Source organism: Mauremys mutica, chromosome 3, assembly GCF_020497125.1.
Source record: "Mauremys mutica isolate MM-2020 ecotype Southern chromosome 3, ASM2049712v1, whole genome shotgun sequence".
Taxonomy (NCBI): domain Eukaryota; kingdom Metazoa; phylum Chordata; order Testudines; family Geoemydidae; genus Mauremys; species Mauremys mutica.
The window spans coordinates 84,331,413-84,356,155 of NC_059074.1; the positions used below are offsets into that span (position 1 = coordinate 84,331,413).

Here is a 24,743-nt window from a genome sequence, read left to right on the forward strand (position 1 = left end):
ACTCTAGCAAGTCTCTGAGTATGTGAAAACTGATTTTTTTTTTCCAGAAGTTTATAACTTGGCCATATTTGGGCAGATTTTCCAAAGGCTCATTTCTGACACAAAGGGTACTATTGTCATATTTCAAAGCATGGTGATGCTAGAACTTTCCAAAGAAAAGACCACCTAAATTTTACCGTGGAATAACTTATTTTCTTCTAATCTTGTTCTTGGGAAACCATTGAACCGTTTTGGTTGAGCCTTAAAAAAATATTCAGCCTCAGTGAGTAGAGCACCCAGCCCAGTTGGGATCAAGGCTCTGCACACTCTGGTTGTCTGGCTTGATCCTGGGGAAGGGAAGGGGCCCATGAGATCCGTCTCTGGCAAAGCGTGATGCAATTTAAGGCCATTGCTTCTTGTCCTATCCTCAGAGATTAAGGAGAACAATTTTTCTCCCTCTTCCTTGTAATAACCTTTTATGTACTTGAAAACTGTTATGTCCCCTCTGTCTTCTCTTTTCCAGACTAAATAAACCCAATTTTTTCAATCTTCCCTCATAGGTCATGTTTTCTAGATCTTTACACATTTTTGTTGCTCTTCTCTGGACTTTCTCCAATTGGTCCACATCTTTCCTGAAATGTGGCACCCAGAACTGGACACAATACTTCAGTTGAGGCCTAATCAGTGTGGAGTAGAGCAGAATTCCTTCTCGTGTCTTGCTTACAACACTTCTGCTAATACATCCCAGAATTATGTTTGCTTTTTTTGCAACAGTGTTACACTGACTCATATTTAGCTTGTGATCCACTATGACCCCCAGATCCCTTTTTGCAGTACTCCTTCCTAAGCAGTTGTTTCCCATTTTGTATGTGTGCAACTGATTGTTCCTTCCTAAGTGGAGTACTTTTAATTTGTCCTTATTGAATTTCATCCTATTTACTTCAGACCATTTCTCACTTCTCATGTCTTTCTTTCCTCTCCCTTCCCGCATTCTTCACTTTTTTTTTTAATTTCCCTATTCCTCAGATGGTTATACTGCCCACCTCAGCAGTATCCATTGATAGCTATGTTCCCTGCAGATTCTGTACATAGCATCTTGTAGTTCTAAGTAACAATCATACTTGTTAAAATGTACAGCTTTTTTCTGTCTGTCTAGTTTTTAAATCTGATTTGGTTATATAATAGTGGACATCACTAGTGCCTATTATAGTTAAGAGTTGCAAAACAGCTACCACTTTTTAGTCACTATTGGCAGAATGAGAACATTCTGAAAATTTGCCTGGTTTGAAATATATTACTTTTGGTTTAAAAAGGTACAACTATTTAAAAATTATTTCTACGTGCACCATAGAAAATGTCCTTTAGTACAGAGTAAAATACAGATACACTGCACAGTGTGTAACAAGTTAAATGTTCATTTGTTAATTTGAAAAAGCTACAAGAACACTATAGCTAGTCTAAACAGCTCTGCAGTCAGAGAGCTTATGAGATCTGCTGGTGGAGCTTGTAAGTTCTAGAACTGAATTAGCTTCATTTTCCTCCCTTTTTCCTCCTTTCTATCCTCTTTATTTCCTATGTAGAAAATGGAATGAAAAGCTCTTTTGATGCAACCTTGGATTCCATACTTAAAAATCTCGAATCTGATATTAAAATGTTCAGATTCCAGCACTATTATTAACTCTTTGGTGCCAGGGTGGATATAAATAAATTAAAAATCGATTTTTTTAAAATTTAAATTGAATAGAGATTTATTTTAAGCAACTCTGTTTATAATTAAACTTGAAATTGACATCCTCTGTTAAGGCCTGGGCTTACTATAATTGGTTAAAATTTCACGTTTAAAAATTAAACAGTGCATGTTTGCTGCCAGACTTTAAAGGAAAGCCACCACTGAACAGTGAAAGTCACTGTGTGAGCGCCTGGAACTAGACTTTTTGTTGAACTGCCTAAACCAGCTTTTAACATCAATAGCCTTTTCCGCAAGTGCAGAGAGAATATTTTCTTCATTTTAGTTTATTCAACTAATTCAGTTCAGTGACTGGTTCAGTTGAAGTTAAACCAATTGGGAGTTGAAAAATCAGGAAAGTTTGTTTTCTCTTTCCAATCTTTGGATAAAAACCAGGTGTGAGAATGAGATCTACTAGTTCTAAAGCAGAGGTGGGCAAACTATGGCCCGCGGGCCACATCCGTCCCGCAGGACCCTCCTGCCTAGCCCCTGAGCTCCTGCCCCAGAAGGCTCACCCCTGGCCCCTCCCCCGCAGCCTCAGCGTGCCGCGCCGCTGGCACAATGCTCCAGGTGGCTGGAAAGCGCAGCTGCAGAAACCAGCCTGACTCTGTGCTCTGTGCTGCGCAGTGGCGTGGCTGGCTCCAGCCGGGCAGTGCAGCTGTAGCATGGCCAGCCACCGGTGCTCTAGGCAGCGCGATAAGGGGGTGGGCAGGGAGCAAGGGGGGGTTGGATAAAGGGCAGGGGAGTTTGGGGTGGTGGTCAGAGGGTGGGGGTGTGGATAGGGGTTGGGACAGTCAGAGGGCGGGGAACAGGGAGGTTGAATGAGTGCAGGGGTTCTGGAGGGCAGTCAGGAAGAAGGGGGGGATTGGATGGGGCAGCAGGAGGCAATAAGGGGCAGGGGTTCTGGGGGCGGTCAGAGAGAAGGAGTGGTTGGATGGGGCAGGGGTCCTGGGGCTGGGGTGCAGTCAGGAATGAGAGGAGGAATTGGATGGGGTGGCAGGGGGCAGTCGGGTGGGGGTTCCGGGGGCAGTGAGGGGACAGGGAGTGGGGGAGGGGTAGATGGGGCAGGGCTCCCAGGGAGTGCTGTCAGGGGGTGAGAAGCAGGGTGGGATAGGGGGCAGGGGCCAGGCCACGCCTGGCTGTTTGGGGAGGCACATCCTCCCCTAACCGGCCCTCTATACAATTTCTGAAACTCGATGCGGCCCTCAGGCCAAAAAGTTTGCCCATCCCTGTTCTAAAGTTTTGAAGAGCATGGTGACCAGAGACAATCAGTTCAATTCACTACTTTCTTTGTTTAATAATTCAGTTAGTTTTTAAATGCAAAACGTGTTTTGATAATTTATTATGTATCCAGCTCCAAAGGTAGTTTTATTTTACTAATAAAAAAATAAAATGCTGTTTTGTGCATTTTAATTGAATCTTAATTTCTATCCAAATAGAGCTTGACACAAATCACAAGTAACAAATTAATCTAGTAAATAAGAAAGGCATCTTTCACTATTTTCTAATATTATGAACAATGTAAAAATTAAGAGTCTAAATAAATGTTAATTCATGTAATTGCTTAAACAAATGTATATAGATATAGTGTATCCTCCTGGTTAGCTAAAAGAAGCACCAAATTTAGTGTAAAGGCTATATATAGTTACAAATCAATATGCTTTAATGGTTACCAATCCAAAGAGAATCAATCTTGCTTTCAGAAAACGAAAAAGTAGAAATATGAAACAAGTTTAAAAATTATGATTTAAACCAAGGTTTCCTGCTTGCTGATTTCAATAATAACAAAAATCAGCGTTTTAAATAAATCTACCCATTTTTTGCACATATATAGTATGGCTATTCTAATGTATTTCATAATATAATTCTGTTTATCATAGATTATAAAGCCTAATATACTATTTTGAATTTTACTGAATTTCCTGATGTTTGATCATTTTTAACCGTCTGCCTTAATGTTGCATAAATGCTCCCCTGCCCGCTCCCACCCTTTTCTTATGCATGCTGCTTGTTCTTCCTGTCTTACACCTATAAACTATGAAATACTAAAATCAGGGATGGGGGTGTGTGAGAGAGAGATTGTATACAAACATTTTAACATTTAGACCTGTTAGTTCAAAAATGTTAATGCTATTTTTTTCTGGCTTTGATTAAGGAACGTGAAAAAAGAAAGCATGAAAGGATTCTGAGTGAAGAACTTGTTAGTGCAGTGACATATCTCAATCAATTTTTACCCCCAGAACATGCTATTGTGTATATTCCTTGGGATATGGCCAAATACACAAAAAGGTGGGCAAATTCTTTCTCTGTATGGATGTCATCATAGTTCATAGTTCATAAGTGATCAGTGACAGGGATAAATGTTTTTTAAATTTCTTTGCTATATCTTGCCAGTATGAGGATGGTTTTAGGAGATCAGAACATTTTTACAGGTGTGAGGAGGGAGGAAGTTCTGTTTCGTGAAGGATTTTGAGATTTCAGAATTTGGTTTGTTCCAAAAATCTGGTGAAAACCAAAATTTGAAATTACCCAAAATTTTCCTTTGGAGAAAAAAGCCTTATTACAGCTCAATTGAAATGTTTTGACAAAATAATTTTGTTTTTATTTGTATTATAATGTAAAATTAAATTTTGAAACAGTCATTTCAAGGCAAAACAAAATCAAAACGTACCATTCCAAAAATGTGGAAATAGGATATTTTGACATTATCAGAACTTTTTTCTAATTTTCTTCCAAAAAAGATATTCAGGTGAAATCAATCTGATTTCATGAATCTTTTTTATATCAACAGAACCACCCATTCTGATGCAATATAGCTCCGCCTAAGTTTCTCTAACCACTCCTATTTTATCATTATGTATTTTTATCAGTCAGATGATTTGCACCTCTCCAGGCCTTTTGACACATGCCATTTTTGTCTTCCACAAGTATCTTTATCTGTACTTACCAAAGCTGCTGTTTCAGCCTAATTTTGAAAATGTTTTTCTTCGCTGCCTTTGTGCATTCCCATTTGTGGAATATGGCACCTGCATGTTGAGCCTGTGGAATATCCTTGAAAAGCCATGTCATGTGGGAGGTTCATGAGTGATCTAGGATGAGGGTGACATCATTGCCCTTCACCAGGGTTCGGCAATCTTTCAGAAGAGGTGTGCCGAGTCTTCATTTATTCACTCTAATTTACGGTTTTGCGTGCCAGTAATACATTTTAATGTTTTTAGAAGGTCTCTTTCTGTAAGTCTATAATATATAACTAAACTATTGTTGTATGTAAAGTAAATAAGGTTTTTAAAATGTTTAAGAAGCTTCATTTAAAATTAAATTAAAATGCAGAGCCCCCTGGTCCGTGGCCAGGACCTGGGCAGTGTGAGTGCTACTGAAAATCAGCTTGCATGCCACCTTCGGCACATGTGCCATAGGTTGCCTACCCCTGCCCTACACTATGTAAGGCAGCACATCCTCCAACTGCATTAGTTCCATTGCTGCAGAGAGCTAACTGAACCTTGCTTTTATGTCCTCAGGCTAGATGATTATAGTCTTAATTCTTTTATCCTTCAGTAATTAACAATTTTTAGTTAGTGTAGTATGGGTTATCGTAACCTAGATATCTACCTTGGGTAGTCCCTAGGCCATGAGTCCTGTAGGAGCTTCAAGAAATGTCGTGTCCATGTCAGATGCCTCATATTCCAGGGTTGGGGGACAGACTGTGAATCCCAGTGTGTGGTTAGTCATGTCTTCACTTTCCACACATTTGAGGGAGACACATTTGTGTGATGACCTGGGTAACTATAGGCTAGTTAGTCTGACATCAGTCCCAGCCAAAATAAGGGGGAAAAGTCGATACGTGATTAATAGAGATAGGAATATAATTAATATAATCAGTAAACATGTTTTTTATTAAAAATCTTGTCAAACAAACCAGATTTCATTCTTTGAGATTAAGGTTTGGTTGCTAATGGTAACTACAATACTTATACTTTTGGAAAGCATTTGATTTAGTACCACCACATGACATTCTGATTTTTAAAAATTGGCAATCTATACAGCATTAATAAAGCACATTAAATAGATTATGAACTGGATGACTGATAGATATCCAGAAGTCATTTTCAGTGAAGATTCATCATTGAACAGGGGGATTTCTAATGGGGTTTTACAATCATTGGTACTAGGCCTGAAGCTATTCAACATTTTCATCAATGATCTGGAATTAATTATAAAATCACTGATGATAAAATGTAGATGATGCAAAGATTGGTGGAATGGTAAATTTTAATCATTTACCAATGTCCCTTTTTAATTATGTGAAGTGAGAAAAACTGGCATGAAAACACTGTTATTGACATAATGTTTGGTCAGTAGATATAAAAGAAAATCACTGACAGGAGACTTTCCAACCAGTGAAAATTAGAGAAGAGTATTCAATATTTGTTTTTTCTCCCCATAGCAAACTGTGTAATGTCCTGGATAGATTGAATGTAATTGCGGAAAGTGTAGTGAAGAAAACAGGATTCTTTGTAAATCGTCCTGATTCCTACTGCAGCATCTTGCGGCCGGATGAAAAGTATGTATGAAAACAAGAAAAGGAAAAAGGGTAGGATGAGTTTGTGTGGGCGGGGTGGGGTTGGGGGGTGAATGTACATAAGTGTGTGTGTGTGTGTGTGTGTGTGTGTGTAAATATATACACACACATGCTTATACACATGAAATATTCCTAAATCCCTGCAATATGTACTCTCTCTAACATGGCTTTTTAAGGATTGCAGTAATGTGAAAATTATAATTTAATGTCCAGTTAGAGTGAAAAAGACTGCAACCAAAGGGACATAGTCTATAATTATCCACACACTGAACAAGTGTAAAATATGCCGCTAATTATGCTACTTGTCTCTTCAGGGTAAATGTGTACTTGTGAAATTTGGTGTAGTTGGTGGTTCTTGCTACAATAAACACTTTACAGATTAAGTCTGAAATGTTCATTTTCCCCCTTTATATTTAAACAATTCCTGAATTCTTGAAAGATATAACAAACAGTTCTTTGTTCTGAGAACAGCTTCTTTTGCTGCTTCAGGGCATGCACTTCATGTTGTATTGCATGCTTGAAAGCAAGATATGCAGTATCTGATCAGATAAAGCAAGCACAATTTTGAATTTAAAGAAAGCATTTTCTAAGGAGTGCCAGGAAATATACCTGTCATCTAAACTTGCTAGTTCCTACTCTTGTATACATTGTAAGAAATTCATATTTTTAGAAAAAAATAAAAAAATGTCTAGGGAAGTCAGATTATTTTTTATTATAACTTTTTAGAACATTACAGAAGTTATCTGATACACTGTATGTTCCCAAATCTCTAAACTGCAAATAAGTTATTTAATTTTCAAATTAATGATAAAATGGGATATGAAATCAGGTTTTACTTTGAAACCTCAATTCGGCCCTCATTGATTTATGTCATAATTGAAATGTATGTATTTTATGTAGTTTTTTAGGCTTATTATGGAAAATTCCTTCAACCTGTCCATAAAATATTTTTTAACTAATGTTTATGTGATCACTTTCCCAACTTGGGGGGAAATCTCTGTATTCTGATAAGGTCTATAACTTGCATTTTGGTTTGGAGGTGGGGAGAAGCATATTGTACTTGGCTTTCTTGGACTAATTTGTTGTGAGCCTTAGCACACGCTTATTCCAATACTGGATTGCTTGCATTGCAAGCTAATTGCAACACATGTCCTACCAGATATGTATAGTCGCATTTTCACCCACTCGTGTGTATTTTCAACCACTCAGAGATTTCAGACTCATTTTTAGCAGGTTATTAAATTCTTCCCTCTATTTCACTGAGCCTGACACTCATGACATGACCTATAATCCTTACATTAATTAAACTTTGTAAGGCATGGTATTTTGTTTCCCTTCCAGATGGAATGAACTGGGAGGTTTTGTTGTTCCCACTGGTCGCTTACAGGTATTGAAATAATATTGGTTTATTATTACAACAGAGTTTTATTGACGTAAGTCAGTCTGATAGGACAGGATGCTTTCAAAGAGCCATCTACCATAGGTGCAGCAGGAAGTATTGTTCATGAATCAGTAGATGACTGTTTCTCCTCTGAGTCAGTACTTTACTAATATAAATATATATTTTATAGTAGCGCCCAGAGCCCCCAAATGGGTTTAGGGCCACACTGTCTTTAGATAGTGCTAGAAAAAAATGTGCTGCTGGAAATATCTTCTTGACAAATGAAATCTGAGAAATATATTACGTTTTAAATTTAGTTTCCATTTCTGAAGCTAGCAATAGTGGCACCAGTCTCACTGAATGTTGCTATCCTTTGTAACATTAACAGTACGTAGGCAACAAGCCACACAGTACAGTGCTTGTAATAATTTTTTACATCTTGTCTTATCAGAAAAAATGTACTGTTCAATATTGAAAAAACTGCATTGTTCAAACATTAAAATTTTAGTTGAGTGTGGAATAAACATGCTTCATTCTGATAGTAAATTAATGTACATGGAAACAAGTATTTAAAAGCATTCTCGTCTTCACATTGTTGCACATTGTATAATTATGGTTACAGTCAAAAATTAAACAGGCAGTTTGACTCAAAATACTACTCTCTTTATGTATAGCATGGTGAAAGAATTACTGGTTTATGATTTTAAATATGTATGTCATGATTGTATATTCTGCACACAAGATACAATGTTGCTGAAGCATTATTTCCTTCTACTTATGATCCTTCATAATTTTATACTTTACATAATCTAGGGAACAAATGCTTAATTGCATATTAACAGAACATCAAGGGTTTGATATTTAAGGCTAAATAGCTGTGAGCCTAATTTTAATCTCTCTAAAAGAAAGAAGAACATGCAAGCCATTTGAATGTTGCCTTGATTTATACATCTTCAGGTATTGCATGCCTACCTGTCTGTTGTGCATTAACAAAATAAGCCATAAATCAGATCTCATTCATATGAAAATATTATATGGTATTTATGCTTTCAGCTCTTCAGATTATAAAATACCAAGCCTTACGTAGGCATTATGGAATTGAAGAACACAGACACAGGTGGTATTTAGAAAGATGTGCAGGTTGTAATCTTTAACAGAACTTGTACATCTGTTGCCTATGAATAGGAGTGTTGACAATATTAACACCATTGTCCTATGGCCACAGTAATATGATATCATGCTTTGTTTTTTATATTTCAGCATTAGTAGCAAGACTTAAAAATGGGAACTTTATTTTTACATTGCAGTGGCACCCAACATTTTTTTTGCAATAAATCATAAGTTTGTTTATGAGAGGAAAGAAGAGTTTAGTGTTTCAGGAAGCTGATAATAGTGAAACTCTTTTGAATTGAAGCTTTAGCAGTTTTCTGTAACATAGACAATTGCAGCCTAAATTATTTAAGATCTTGACCTATTCATGCAAGATTTTGAATAATTAAGTATTTGAGTAAGCATGAATGTAATGATTGGGAACTGGTTGAAGAATCTCCCATTTATTCTTTCTTCTTTCCTAGACTGGTGTTCTTCGAACCAATTGTGTTGACTGTTTAGATCGCACTAACACAGCCCAGTTCATGGTGGGGAAGTGTGCTTTAGCCTATCAGCTCTATTCTTTGGGGTTGATTGATAAACCCAATCTGCAGTTTGACACAGATGCTGTTAGGTAAGGTATTTCACTGTTAGTAAAATATGTTGGTTTTTTCCCGGCATTAATTTTGTAACAAATATTAAACAGTTATCTTTTTCTGTGGATTTTTCATGAATCAGTAGATGACTGTTTTCATAATTTTTTTTAAGTGAAAATACTAATGTTTAAATGAAATTAATGTTCAGATCATTTTTTTTAGCTAACTGAATTATCCATTCATCCCTCTGTATGACATTTAACATAGAAATCAATGTAACTTCAAGATTACCTTTATTTGATTAGTATGCTTATCAGGCTCCTTTCAGGATAACAAAACTGAGCACTTCTCTTTTGATGCTTAAAATTCAAATGTGAAAACTCTGTCCTTTAAATAAACATAATAAAAGTGTTTTATAAAGCTTTTAATTTTTGCTTTGCAGTTTGCCTTTAAAGTGAGCTAAGCATAATTTTTTGCCAGATGTTTCCACTAACCAGAAATACAATGCAGAAATACATTTCAACTTATTTTTCTTCATTTTCCTTTCTACAGTATCTTCTTGGTACATTTTGGTGCATTGAAGGCGGGGAGGGGTGGAATGCATCCTTCTGCAACCTCTCTCTGAACATTTTCCAATTATACACATGTGCCTTTGATGCTGAAGTTGGAACCTTCTGAATATTAGTGACCATTAAAGCTTGCAAGAGTGTTCTCTCAGGGATTTGGACATTTGGGCCTGATTGTATAAATATGAGGGACAATTGAGGCCACGTTGCTTGTTTTCCTTATTATTGTAATAGAGACCTCTGAACTCATGGCTTCAGGTAGTTTTGTATTTCTTGCATAGTGTAGCTTATTGGAGCAGCAGGATTGAGGGAGATATTTCCATGTTTTTTGTTTGTTTGTTTGTTTTAAAGTAAATATAGGATTTTATGAGTAATAGTCATTGGTGTTCATGCTGATGGGGTGTTTGGTTTGTTCATAATACTGACTCTAATCAGTTTGGTGTTCTTAACTTCCTGTTAGCGCTGCTTGAATTTCCTGACAGCAGATTCAAAGCATTTGGGGTTTGTGGTGAGTCTCCTGTAATGGAAAGATGCCAGTCTCAGACCAACATGCTTGCCTTCATTGTTTTGGAGAAAGAAATAGCTACAGTCTTTACCTGGTAATCCCACAAAGGGAATTGCCTGTCACTGTTCCTAGGGGAAGAATGGCTCCTCCACGTCTCCCTCAGCTTTACTGCAGTCTTGGCTAAATGCTTTGGCATCAACAGTTATCTCTGCACAAGGGTGCTCGAGGGAAGAAAAGTGAGTCAGATCTGTATTCTGCTTCTAAGAAGCCTAAAAAGAAGACTGCTGGATCTCTGGAGTTGCAGGATCCAGAGATGGTGATGCATATAAAGAAGAAGCACCACATATCTGAGAGGTCCCTCCTATTCTTATTCCCATTCAAAGTCATAATAAGCATGGATCTGGGAAGACCTTTGTTACTAGAGGGTTTAGTGGCCTTCCTATTGAAACAGATTGAACAACTTTCAATCCCAGAGGCAGACCCCTTTGGAACAGTCACCTGCTCAATACCGCAGATCTCTGATACAACCATATTTCTCTAAGCAGAAGGGAATAGAGGCAGAAGAAACTGTTTTGCTGCGTTGCCTTTGAGGCATCAGGTTTGATGGGACATCAGAAAACCTCCAGACCATATTACCCTCGCAATTTCTTTTGATCTTCCACTTCATTGGCCCCTTTTCTCTTGGGTATTGAGGGATTTTTTTTACCTTTGGACAGTTGTATGACTTACTGTTGTGCTTGCTGCATACTTGTTTCTGCTTTTTGAAGATAGATCAAGATGTGTTACTTTATGTGGCCTTCTCTGTATGGATATCTGCTTCAATTATGTTTTTTAAATCTCTTCACTTGCTGAATGATTTTTAGATTGGATTTTCAGATTTACTCATCAGAACAGTGGAGGAATTATTTGAGATCATGCATAGAAGCTCCTTCAATACATCTTCCTCCTATGCATCTACCAGAACTTTTAATTTCTAGGAAGGAAAGGGGGAAAAAAAATTCTGAAAATCTCATAATGCCAAAAAGCCGGAATAAGCAAACCTATCTGTTTTTGAATAAAATAAGACAGGGTACTATGCTAGTTTCCATTGTTTTCTCAACTCTAAGTCCAGAAACAGACTTGAACTTTTTTTAAAGTTATAATATAACCTCTACCCAGATATAATGCGACCCGATATAACACGAATTCTGTTATAACGCGTTAAAGCAGTGCTCTGGAGGGGCGGGGTTGCTCACTCCGGCGGATCAAAGCAAGTTCGATATAATGTGGTTTCACCTATAACGCGGAAAGATTGTTTTGGCTCCTGAGGACAGCGTTATATTGGGGTAGAGGTGTAGTAGCCAGAAATAATGTGCTGTATGACAGAAGTATTTGACTTCTATCATTTTTATACTGTTGACCTGCAAATCTGCCACTCCACACCTAATCTGTCTTTTTTTATCCATTTCCACATCTCATCCTTTCTGACATCTCTTTTTGGAAGGTTAAAGCTGACCTTATTTTTCTGCCCAGTCTTTTTTCTCTTTCTCTTTCCTCCATTACTATACCATCATCCTTCCTTGGGGTCACCTTTGATTCCTTCCTCTCATCCTCCTGTCACATCTAGGCTATGTCAAAATCTTTCCACTTCCCCCCGATGCAAGTTTTTTTTCTCTCCCTCAATACATCCAGTCCTAATTTCTCATTTTGATTAAAGCAGTCGCCTCCTCTCTGATCTCCCTGACATTCACATAACAGCTCCATTTCCTCCAGTCTGTCTGAAATGCAGCTACTAAAATTATCCTCCTATGTATTTGACCACATTCACCTTTTTTTAAGTTTCCCTTCTGTATTGCATCACATTTATACTTGTCTTGTCCCTAGTTAACGCTGACTCTTACTGTCTGACTTAGTAATGAGACAATGTTTTGATATATTCAGACTTTCAAAGTTATTAATCTTTTTTCAAGATCTTTAAAAAAACACAAGAATGATCATATTGAGTCAGAACGATGGTCCTTCAAGCCCAATTTCCTGTCTTTCAACAGTGGCCAATGCCAGATGCTTCAAAGAGAGTCAACAGAAGAGGCAATCATCAAGTGATCCATCCCCTGTCATCCAGTGCGAGCATCTGGCAGTCAGAGGCTTAGGGACACCCAGGGCATAGGGTTGTATCTCTGACTATCTTGGCTAATAGCCATTGGTGGACCTGTCCTCCATGAACTTATCTAATCCTTTTTTGAAACCAGTTAGTTTTGTCCTTCACAGCAGCCTTGACAACAAGTTCCACAGGTGAATCCCATCTGGTCCTGGGGATTTTTTACTGTTTAATTTAGCAGTTTGTTCAAAAACCTCCTCTATTGACACCCTCCATCTGGAACAGTTCTTCAGATTTGTCACCTAAAAAGAATGGCTTAGGTGTGGGATTCTCTCTCTCATCTTCTATAGTGAAAACCAGTGCAAAGAATTAATTTAGCTTCTCTACAATAGCCTTGTCTTCCATGTGTGTTCCTTTAGTATGTCAATCGTCCAGTGGCCACACTGATTGGTTTGGCAGCTTTCTGCTTCTGATGTACTTCAAAAGTTTTTTGCTCTTAGTTTTTGAGTCTTTTGCTGGTTGCTCTTCAGATCTTTTTTTTTTTTTTTTTTTTGGCTTTCCTGATTATACTTTTACACCTGACTTGACAGAGTTTATTCTTCTATTTTCCTCATTAGGATTTGACTTCCCTTTTTAAAGGATGCCTTTTTGCCTCTAATCGCCTCTTTTACTCTGTTGTTTAGCCATGATGGCATTTTTTGGTCCCCTTACTATTTTTAATTTGGGGTTTACATTTAATTTAAGCCTCTATTATGGTGTTACGGTATTGTGTCCATTAAGCTTGTAGGCATTTCACTCTTGTGACTGTATCTTTCAATGTATGTTTTAACTAGCGTCTTCATTTTTGTGGAGTTTCCTTTTCTGAAGTTAAATGCTACTTTTTTGGTATTTCCCCTCCCACAAGGATGTTAAATTTAATTATATTATGGTTGCTATTACTGAGTGGTTCAGCTATATTCACCTCTTGGACCACCTGTGCTCCATTTAGGACTAAATCAAGAATTGCCTCTCCCCTGGTGGGTTCCAATACTAGCTGCTCCAAGAAGTAGTTATTAATGGTGTCTAGAAACTTTATCTCTGCATCCCAGCCTGAGGTGACATGTACACAGCCAATATGGGGATAGTTGAAATCCACCATTATTATTGAGTTTTCTATTTTTGTAGCTTCTCTAATCTCCCTGAACATTTCATTGTCACCATTGCCATCCCCGTAAGGTGGTCGATAGTATATTCCTACTGCTATACTCTTCTTATTGAAGCATGGAATTTCTAGCCACAGAGATTCTATAGCACTGTTTGATTCATTTAAGATTTTTACTATATTTGACTCTGCTTTCTTACACATGTAGTGCAAATTGTGCTTACAGGTGGTTTAACAGTTAATTAAATTTCCATAAAGACAATTTCATTGTTAAATTGCAACAGTTTTAAATGAGAACTCCCTCCTGAAGGGGTTATAAAATAGCTGAAGGCTAAATCTTGCCTGAGCATCTGTAGGAGACTTAAAGAGCAGGACCTTTATAAAATGTATCCTTGTAGGTTTATAACTAGCAGGTTCTTTCTAAAAAGCCTGGCTGACTTGCTTATTTTATAGGCCTTGATCAGGATATGCAGGTTGGATACAGGAGAATGAAACAAAAACAGAGATGGGTTTAAAGTGGCATGCTGCAACTTTATTAAGTCAGGTTTATTGGCGGTGGGATGATGATGATGATGATGATGGAGGAGTCCCCATCAAGCTCAATGGATGAGCTACAGTCACTTATTGTGAGTCCTGAAATGAAACCAAAGACCAATTTTAGACCTGCAGCCCTGTTCGCATGTGCCACAGGTTAAGAGAATTGTAGATGAACATGTGCTGCTTTTAGCTTTACTCCTCACACATTTCTCCTTGATTGCAGCAATCCACGAGCTCTCGAAATCTTTCAGACTGAGGTGGCAGAGGTGCCACCATCAGATCTTGTCAGATGCTGAGAGCTCCCAGGTATTGTGATCAACATTGCAAGATTGGAAGTTGTCTTGAGAGAGTGTTTTTGTAATGTTTTCTTGGTCTGCAAATAAAACAAGTTCCAGTCTGCAATTCTTCATAAAAGACTGCCTTCAGTATTCTACTGTCAGACTTAGGGACCTCACCATCTCAGCTGCAATCACTATAAAAGCTTTAATGCCCATGACCACACCCCAGAGATACCAGACATTTACCACTTGTGTCAAGTGTTGTGGTAAATGCCTCATTCCAAATAACTAATATTCAGGGTTGGACTCCATTCTGAGTCCTTTTCCCACCTCCACAAAGGGGAATATGGTATCCTGGAGGGGTTACCTTTTTCTGTGAAGATTTAAGATCTTCCTTTCTTCCTACAAGCCATCATCATCCACCAGTCATTTCCCTGGTTTCTTATTCATGTTTACTTCTGGGAGCTATAAGGATATATAGTCTCATTTAATAAATATTTAAGTATCTAAGGTATTATAACTAATGAGCAAGCGTAAGTTTGGTTTTTGAGCCCAGTTCTGCAGTGATTACCCTACTTTGGCAAAACTTCCACTGAAGTGATTATCTGAGTAAACACTCCAAAATTGGACCTGGAATGTGTGATCACAGTATTTGAGACTTCAGTGTGATTAGGCTAGTGATCATTTTTATGTTTTCTGTTTTTGTAAACTGGCAGCAATACCTAGATTTTTTCCTCCCATATATATATATCTCAAGAATTCCACAGTAGTTACTTAAAATGAATTAATTAAACTTTTAATATTAGGGAAAATATTTCTAAGTTTCCATTTCTGAACATATTGTTAGGGTTTTATAACTCTACGATTAATTTCACTGTTAAAATCTACTTGTTTGTTAAAATAATCACAAATGTATGTTTACTTAGCCTTCTTATGGTCCCTGATATATACCATTGATACCTTTCATTCATATATAAATAGACAGTATATCCATGTGTATACATACATAATGTGTACAATAATTTCTTTGTTTGCATGTCCTGATAAGGCTAATATCTGAAGTGGGCAGCAGGAGGAGGTTATCAGATAAGTTTGGTGCTTTGATCTTTTAGACCAGAGCAGATGTAGAGTTAGTTGCCCAGTACATGCTTAGTCTGTTTAAGAGGAATGTTGTGAAAGAACACTTAACTCCTCTTACACCTCTGTAATCTTTACTAGCTAAATTAACATTTTGGAAAGAAGACACCTGGCTTTTCTGGTTCAGAAGTATGACACTCATTACATTAACTGAAAATAGTTGATTTTAAATTCTACCTGTTTACCTTTGTCTTTTTAAAACTTAAAGGTAAGTAAAGCATAAAATAGAGAGTAGAGAAACATTCACTTTCTAGCAGTAGTGATAGAATTCTCAGATATTTTGGTTTCATTGGTTTAGATTGTTTGAAGAGTTGTATGAAGATCATGGAGACACACTTTCTCTGCAATATGGAGGTTCTCAACTTGTTCATCGAGTAAAAACCTATAGGAAGATAGCACCATGGACCCAGCATTCCAAAGATATTATGCAGACGCTCTCAAGATATTACAGTAATGCTTTTTCAGGTAAATGGAATTCTTCATGAGTGTTTTCTTGTAAGCCATTATTTAGATAGCAAGATATTTATATATATATATATATATTGCTTTCTCTGCATTAGTAATCATTGCTTGTCAGCAATTGGTTTATGCAAATTTAGGGAAATAATTAAAAAAGAGCACTTTAAAACAGCTGGTTACTTTGATCACTGAAATTCTGTGATAATAGAATAATATCTTTTATTCGACCAATTTCTCTTGGTAAGAGAGACAAGCGTGAGCCACACAGAGCTTTTCTTCTGGTCTTGGAACAGTATTCCAAGCATCACAGCTAAATACAAGATGGAACAGATTGTTTAGTATAAGTAGATAGCACATATTCTAAGGGACCATTCAAGGTAAGTTTTGTTTGGTTTTTTTTAAGATTTTTTTTTTCTCCATTAACCTCTGGATTTTACATTGAGAAACTTTAGGATAAAGAATTAAGTGATTTGGTGGTGTTGGGCTCATTACTGATGCTAATCTGACATGTCCCCTGTTTTATTTTTTTTCCACTGTAAAACCTGCTGAATTCTCCAGCCACAGCCTTGTATTTCCCATTTGAGAATCTTACATTTTGTTTTTCAGATATTAATGAATTATGCCAACCATGACCAACCCTGTGTGTTAGGGTATGATGTCAGTATTATCCCTGTTTACGGATGGGAAAGCAGAGGCATAGAAAGATTTAGTGATTAGCCTAAAACCACACTGCAAGTCAGTCTCAGAACTGCAATTAGAAACTGCCTGCTCACTGCTAGGCCCATTAGATCACACTGTCATTTAATGTTGTTTGTTTGTCCATTTGTAAAAATGGACGATAACAATCATTGGCAGTTACATAGCACTTTTGCATTTGTAGTCCTCAGAGCCCTTGGGGGTAAGCATTACTAACCACGTTGTACAGATGAGATAGATAAGGCACAGATTGGTTAAGTGATTTGCCTGGAGACACTCTGGTCTAGTAGATGAGGTCTGGACCTGCAAACAGGTGACCTGGATTACAGTCTTGATTCTAACACTTCCTAGCTCTGTATCTTAACTTCTCTGTGTCTCAGTTTCATTTTCTGTATCTGAAAAATGGAAGTAGTGGTGATTGCCTCCTGAATGGGGGTACTGAGACGTAAACAATGTTTCCAAAGTATTAAGGCAGATCAGTGGCAAAAGTGAGAATAAAACTCAAAAAAGGCTCAGTTGAATTTGCTGTAATTTAAAAAAATAGTAAATAAAAATTCACTTTTAGGCAGAGACCAAGCATAAACAAATTCCTTGTATGTTGAATTTTTTTGAGACCGTTATGAGCATGAGAAAAAGTAGAGGATCATAAAGGAAGTTGGAACTCAGCTCTTTTACTGCAGCAGATGCTTCTACTTCTGCTTAATATATTGTAATAAAGTTACATCCTTCTAATACTTTTAAAAACAATGAATATGAGCAATCATTTAAGCATGCCCTTGACAAGCTCTCTGGGCATTCTGACTATTTGAATTCCACCATTTTTTTCCTTTTAACTGTTGGCAGAAAAGTTGGAAGAGCATGTTCTTCTTCAAGTGCTTGCTCATGTTGATTCCATTCTAGGTGTGCACACATCCACATGCGTGGTCATCTGAGACTTTTGCCTTAGTGGAATCTGTAAGGCCAGCTGTGGTGCCCCCGCCTTGAGTGCGGTTCTCATGCATCTGTATGTCAGATACCACCAGCCCTACGCCTTCTCAGTTCCTTCTTACCGCCCATGGTGGTTAGTCAAGTGCCTTTCCTTGCATAGCAAGAGCTAGCAGTTTCGTCTCTTCTGACTTTGAGCCTTAGGGCCTTGTAAATAGTTGTTTATAGTAGTTAGTGTAGTTAGAATCTCAGCGAGGACTTCGCCCTGGGTAGGGCATGCCCTGGTGTCCAGGCTTTAAGCCCTGCATGGACTGTAACAGCCTTGTGCCCGTAAGCGACCCTCACAGCAACTGCCTCAAGTGCTTGGGGGGAATAACATGTGAAGGACAAGTGTCGTATTTGTACAAATTTTTGACCCAAGACTTAGAGCAGGATATTCAGTTTTGGGCTCTCCTCATGGAGGCTGCTCTTCATCCGGCTTCCGAGCCATTCCACCAAGACTTGCCTAGTACCTCAGTGTATACACCCCCAGTAATGGGTTCTTTCCAGCCACTGTTCCCTGCCACCGGTCCCCAGAAAGAAAATGAAGAATCACAGCTCCCCGGCACCGGGCAAGACAGGCCCTGGGGCATTGGGCAAAGGACCCAGTTCAGACTGCCCTGCCACTCTAAAGCCACACTGATGTCGCACCCCCATCCGGGCCCTTAGCCCCTTAAAGGATCCACCACCGACTCCCGGGAGCAGTAGGGGACCCAAACTTCTGATGGCATCGACCAAGGGCAGAAAAGAAGTACTTCATCCCAATCAAGGGGTTCGAGTACCTTTTATACACGCCCACCCCAAGCTTACTGGTTGGCTCTGCAGCCAGGTCAAGCAGGGGCACACTAGATCAACCTCCAAAAATAAGAAGGCCAAAAGACTGTACAGACCGCCTGCAATTCCAGGTGGCGAACCATCAGGCCCTCTTCGGACTCCTGCCATAAGTTCAAGGAGACCCTCTCTCAGGGTCTGGCCCAGGAATTCAGCACCCTGGTGGAGGAGGGCGCTACCGCGGGCAGGTGCTCTCTCCAGATGGTATAGGATGCAGCAGACTTGGCAGCTAGGATGGTCGCGTCGGTGGTGGTCGTGAAGTACTCATTTTGAACGTGCATTCGGGAGCAATGCCCAGTCAATTCCCCAGATCTACCTTGTTCTTTCCTCGAGCATTTTCATCCCTACCGTTCAGCTGGACATAGTATCTCAGGGCTATAAACTGCAATTTTTGGCTGCCTCTCCTTCTCACCCCCTCTCTTCCCCATCCCTCTTCAGGGACTCTTCTCATGAGCAATTCCTCGTCCATGAGGTCGAGACCCTCCCGCACCTGGGGGCTGTGGAGGAGGTCCCTCGGGACGTGAAGGGAAAAGGTTTCTATTCCTGCTACTTCCTAATTCCGAAAGCAAAGGGGTGCCTCAGACCCATTCTGGACCGGTGTCACCTCAACAAGCTTCTCAGAAAGTTGAAGTTTCGCATGGTCTCCCTGGCCTCCATCATCCCCTCCCTGGATCTGGGAGACTGGTACGCCACCCTTGACCTGAAGAACAGATATTTCCTCCATTTCATAGTGGGCGGATGCAATTTTAAATTCACAGCACTGCCCTTTGGGCTCTCATCGGCACCAAGGGTTTTTACAAAATGTATGGCACCCTTGGCTACTTACCTGAGATATCGACGGGTTCAGGTCTTCCCGTATATCAACGACTGGCTCATCAATGGCAGGCCTGGGAGCAAGTGCAGAGGAGCCTCGATTTGGTGCATTCCATATGCCACGACCTGGGCTTGTTAATAAACAAGAGAAAAAATCCACCTTAACGACGGTCCAGCGAATAGAGTTCATTAGGCAGTTCTCGACTCCACGCAAGCCAGAGCCTTCCTTCTGGAAGCGTGTTTTCAGGCCATATTGGACCTGATCTCCCATGTAAAGAACCACGTGCTCACCATGGCTCACATCTGCCTGCGGCTGTTGGGCCCCATGGCCACGTGTACATACATGGTCAACCATGCTTGGCTCCATCTCCTGCCTCTGTAAGCATGGCTGGCGTCAGTCTATATCCCCAACAGGCATGACCTACACTGGGTAGTGAGCATGCCAGACTACAACAGGGCATCCCTGGATTGGTGGTTGGACCCTGGGTCGGTGTTGGAGGGAGTCCCCTTTGTGACCCCATCCCCGTCGCTGACCCTGGTCTCCAATACTTTGGACCTGGGCTGGGGAGCCCACCTGAGCACCCAAGGCCACTGGTTGCAGAACAATCTGGCCCTCCACATCAACATCAGGGAGCTCAGAGCAGTTCACCTGACCTGCCAGGCCTTCTTGCTCCATCTGAAGGGCAAAGTAGTGCAGGTCCTGACTGACGATACCACCGCAATGTATTTAATCAACAGGCAGGGGGGTGCAAGGTCTTTGGCCCTTTGTCAAGAAGCTCTCTGCCTTTGGGAGTTGTGTGTGGCATGCCATTCATCTGATAGCTGTGCACCTGCCTGGAACCAGGAATGTCTTGGCAGATTACCTCAGCAGGACTTTCTTGTCTCGCGACGAGTGGTCGCTCCATCCAAAGGCGATCAGCATAATCTTCCAGAACTGGGGGACTCCCCAGGTGGACTTGTTCGCATCCAGGCAGACCTGTTAATGCTGCATGTTGTGTTTGATCCGTGGGGTGGACAGGGGCTCTCTGCCAGATGCCTTTCTCTTTTCATGGTCGGGAGCGCTGACCTGTGCCTTCCCGCCAGTACCATTTGATTTACAGGATCCTTGTGAAGATCAACCAAGAGAGGGCGAGAATTATCTGAATAGCTCCCACGTGGCCTCACCAGCACTGGTTCAGCACATTACTGAGCCTTTCTGTAGCTGCCCCTCTGGCCTGATCTGCTGTCCCAGAACTATAGCAGCCTTTTTGCACCTGAACCTGGCGGTGCTGCAGTTGACGGTTTAGCTACTACATGGCTAAGCACAGATGAACGAGCATGCTCGGCCTGTGTTCAGCAGGTCTTGCTGGTTAGCAGGAAACCCTCCAGCAGAGCACCTTCCCTGGCCAAATGGGAGGTTCATGTGCAGGGCCTCGAAACAGCATATTTGGGCTGATCAGGCCCTGCTGCAGGAGATCCTGGATTATCTGATGCACCTCAGACTCCAAGGTTTGTCCCTTTCATTGATCAAGTTCCACCTGGCTGCTATCTCGGCTTTCCATCCTCCATTCCAAGGCAGGTTGATCTTCACTCACGACATGACAGCACAATTTTTGAAAGGTCAGGAGCATCTCTACCCACATGTCTGGGATTCCCTGTCTCCCCTCCACCCTCCGGGACCTGAATCTTGTGCTGTCGAGGCTCCTGGGGCCTCCCTTTGAGCCTCTGGCTTCCTACTCTCTCCTGGAAGTTTTCGTTCCTGGTCGTGATAACGTCAGCCCACAGGGAACATGAGATCAGGGCGTGTACTTCAGAGCTGCCCTATATGGTCTTCTATAAGGATAAGGTCCAGCTGCGTCCACACCCAGCATTTCTGTCCCAGGTAGTTTCCTAGTTTCATACTGGCTAGGACATGTACTTACTCGTCTTCTTCCAAAGCCTCATGGGTCAGATGAGGAGCACAGGCTACACTCCTGGATGTCAGGAGGGCGCTGGGCTTCTACATAGTGTGACAGGGTCAGGCCAGATGGCTACAGAAGAGTGATAGAAGATAGATACATTAACCCCAGATTAAGCTCGTCCCTTTTCCCTGAGTAAGACAATGGGCTGTTCCAGAACAATCAGGAAGTTGCTGGAACTAATTATGGCAGGCAGGCTAATTAGAGCACCTGGAGCCAATTAAGAAATGACTAGACTCAGTTAGGACAGGCAGGCTAATCAGGGCACCTGGTTTTAAAAGGACCTCACTTCAGTTAGTGAGGTGCGTGCAAGGAGCTGGGAGCAAGAGGCACACAAGGACCTGAGAGTGAGAAGGCGTACTGCTGGAGGACTGAGGAGTACAAGAGTCATCAGGAGGAAGGTCCTGCGGTGAGGATAAAGGTGGTGTATGGAGGAGGCAATGGGGAAGTAGCCCAGGGAGTTGTAGCTGTCACGCAGCTGTTACAGGAAACACTGTAGACAGCTGCAATCCACAGGTCCCTGGGCTGGAACCCGGAGTAGAGGGCAGGCCTGGGTTCCCCCCCACATCCTCCCAACTCCGTATTTGATACAAGAGGAGTTGACCTGGATTGTGGGTCCCACCAGAGGGGAAGGTCCCTGGCCTGTCCCCCGAGCCACTAGGTGGGTCAGCAGAGACTGCAGGGATTGTTCTCCTTTTCCCCATGCTGGCCAGTGATGAGGTTAACTGAGTGAATGGCAAGTTTGAGCCACTAGCAAAAGTGGCCAAACTGTGGGCTGCTGTGAATTTACGAGGCAAGCAAATCCACCAATAAGTGCAGGACCCACCAAGGCAGAGGAGGAATCTTGTCACAATAGATAGAACAAAGCTGTTCTTTAAGTCAAAGCAGTTGTACGTTGCGGTGGCCAATAGAATGAAAGGTCGCACATTGTCTGCTCAGAAGATTTCGTCCTGAATCATGACCTGCATCCACTACTGCTGTAAGTTGGCGAAGGTGCCTCTGCTGGCTATCATGATGGCACAGTTGACTAGGGCACAAGTGTCATCAGTGGCCTTCCTGGCACAGGTACCAACCCAAGAGATCTATCAGGCCGCTACCTGGCTGTCTCTCCACACCTTTGTGTCTCATTATGTGCTTATCTTGCAAGCTCAAGACGATGCTGGCTTTGGCAGAGCAGTGCTGCAAGATCATAAACTCCGAGCCCACCCCCATTGATACTGCTTGTGAGTCACCTAGAATGGAATCGACATGAGGAAGCACTCGAAGAAGAAAAAACGGTTGCCTACCTTTCATAACTGTTGTTCTTCGAGATGTTGCTCATGTCCATTCCATTACCCACCCTCCTACCCCTCTGTTGGAGTTGCTAGCAAAAAGGAACTGAGAAGGCATAGGGCCGGCAGTTCTTGATATACCGAAGCATGAGCACTGCACCCAAGGGGGCGCCACGGCTGGCCCTATGGATACCCCTAAGGCAAACGTCTTCGATGACCGTGCACGTGGGCACGCGCACACCTAGAATGGAATGGACGTGAGCAACACATCTCGAACAACAGTTACAAAAGATAGGTAACTCTTTTTTTTTCTAGATATTTTTTTTTATGCTTTTCATACAGAAAGTTATGTGGCACTATAGACTTAAATGTTAGTGTTACAACATGTATGATTATATGTTTATATGATTTGTATGATTATATGTTTATATGACTATATGATTTATATGATTATATGTTATAACTATCTTATAATGTTATATGAAATGTGGCAGAGCTCTGACCTTGCTGCCGTGCGTCCTGCGCTTCTAGCCTCAGTGGCTCACTGTGACCCTCCACGTAGCCCTTCTATCTCTAGGGCCAGGGTTACAGTCTATTGAGCCCTTTTCATCATAGGCCTGCAAAGAGGTTGGTGAGAGAACTCCCACAGTCTCTGTTCAGCCTCCTGTCCTGACAGGGACCTGTCTTCCCCTTCTAGGAGATGTTCCTGTAGTGGTGGGTTGGGGGGAACCCGGGCCCGCCCTCTACTCCGGGCTCTAGCCCAGGGACCCTAATGGTAGCAGTTGTTAGCAGCCAACCTTTCACTGCCAGAGTTGCTACATTTCCCTGGGCCACTTCCCCACAGCTCTCCTGCTTCTCCCTTCTTCACCCTTACCTTAGAGCTCCTTTAACAATGGTTTGAGGGTGTCTTCAGTAACCAGCCCTTCAGCCACACTTCCTCTCCTCTGGCTCCCTGACTCCCCTGCCTGACTGGAGTGAGCCCTTTTTATAGTATCAGCAGGGCCTTAATTAGAGTCAGGTGGTCACATTAACTGAATGTCCTCACCTGACTCTTTACAGCTTAATTAGAGTCAGGTGTTCTCATTAGCCTGGAGCAGCCCCTGCTCTGGTCAGTCAGGGAACAGAAAACTGTTAATCCAGTGGCCAGTATATCTGCCTTCTGCTATTCTGCTGTACCCAACTGGCCTGGGTCTATCACAGAAAGCAAACTAATTGCTGTGCTCTTTTTTAGTCCTGTGATGTTACAGTCCCAGTTCTGCTGAATCTGTCATGATTTAGTAATTTGTCATAAATTCAGTTGGAAACACAGATTGAGAGCACTAGATTTTAGACTAATTCAATCAAGTAGCCCCTTCAGCTCCTGGTTGTTGTTTTTTTTCTAACAGCTTAAAAAATGTGCTAGAACACACGTACAGTATATAGTATCTTTTGAAAATCTGTGCAGGATCTTCCTACCTCCTGTACATAATTTCAGCAACTAGTGATAACGTTAAAGGGGAAAAAAGCTGTTTGTACTTTCATCTGTGCTCCACTTTATACTGATTTGTACCAAAAGCAATACTTTTTTTTTTTTATGCACGATTTCCCATACCAGGTCAGGAAGTTGGTCCATAAAGCCCGGTATCCTGTTTCTCTAATGGCCAATATTTCAAAGGAAGACAAAACCTTGCATGTATACGATGATCCAAAATTGGCATAAAATTATACAGCCTTAAAATATTGGGGGATCACTTCTTCCCAGTTCATTAAAATTTCTGGTGTTTGGCCCTTCACTGGTCTGAAGAGTTATCTGTAGAAGATCTTTCAGATTATATTTGAAATCTGGTTTCAGACTGAATTTAGGGATAAAATGAGAGCGAGAAATCCATTGATAACCATTCTTCACCTTTTGTTAAATTTAACACACAATTGCATGCTTATGCTTATAAGTACAGAAAGAAAGCTAGAACCCTGATGCATTACAACCTTTTAACACTGTCATTTTTCTGTTACTGAAGAAAACTATATAGTCCCTTTAGAGTACAGTTGCTGTTGGCAATTTAGAGATTTGTCATAGGCAAATATTACTTAGTGAATTATAAGTTCCAAAACAGCTTTTCAGTAGAACATAATAAATTGTATTTTATCATCTTTCATTTAAATAGTAAGATGCTGAGTTAGTTAAATAAATTACACTGAAACA

At 40.7% G+C, this 24,743-nt stretch overlaps 1 protein-coding gene across 2 annotated transcripts in view; it reads left to right on the top strand.

Annotated features, from left to right (window-relative positions):
• The window catches only part of FIG4 (FIG4 phosphoinositide 5-phosphatase), a 161,612-nt gene that overhangs the window by 58,593 nt on the left and 78,276 nt on the right, over positions 1–24,743 (top strand). For both annotated transcript variants that reach the window (XM_045009546.1, XM_045009547.1), the window contains exons 11-15: positions 3,861–3,994; positions 6,150–6,266; positions 7,626–7,671; positions 9,240–9,388; positions 15,890–16,056. In XM_045009546.1, the coding sequence (XP_044865481.1) occupies positions 3,861–3,994; positions 6,150–6,266; positions 7,626–7,671; positions 9,240–9,388; positions 15,890–16,056 (613 nt within the window). The remainder of the gene's footprint in view (positions 1–3,860; positions 3,995–6,149; positions 6,267–7,625; positions 7,672–9,239; positions 9,389–15,889; positions 16,057–24,743) is intronic.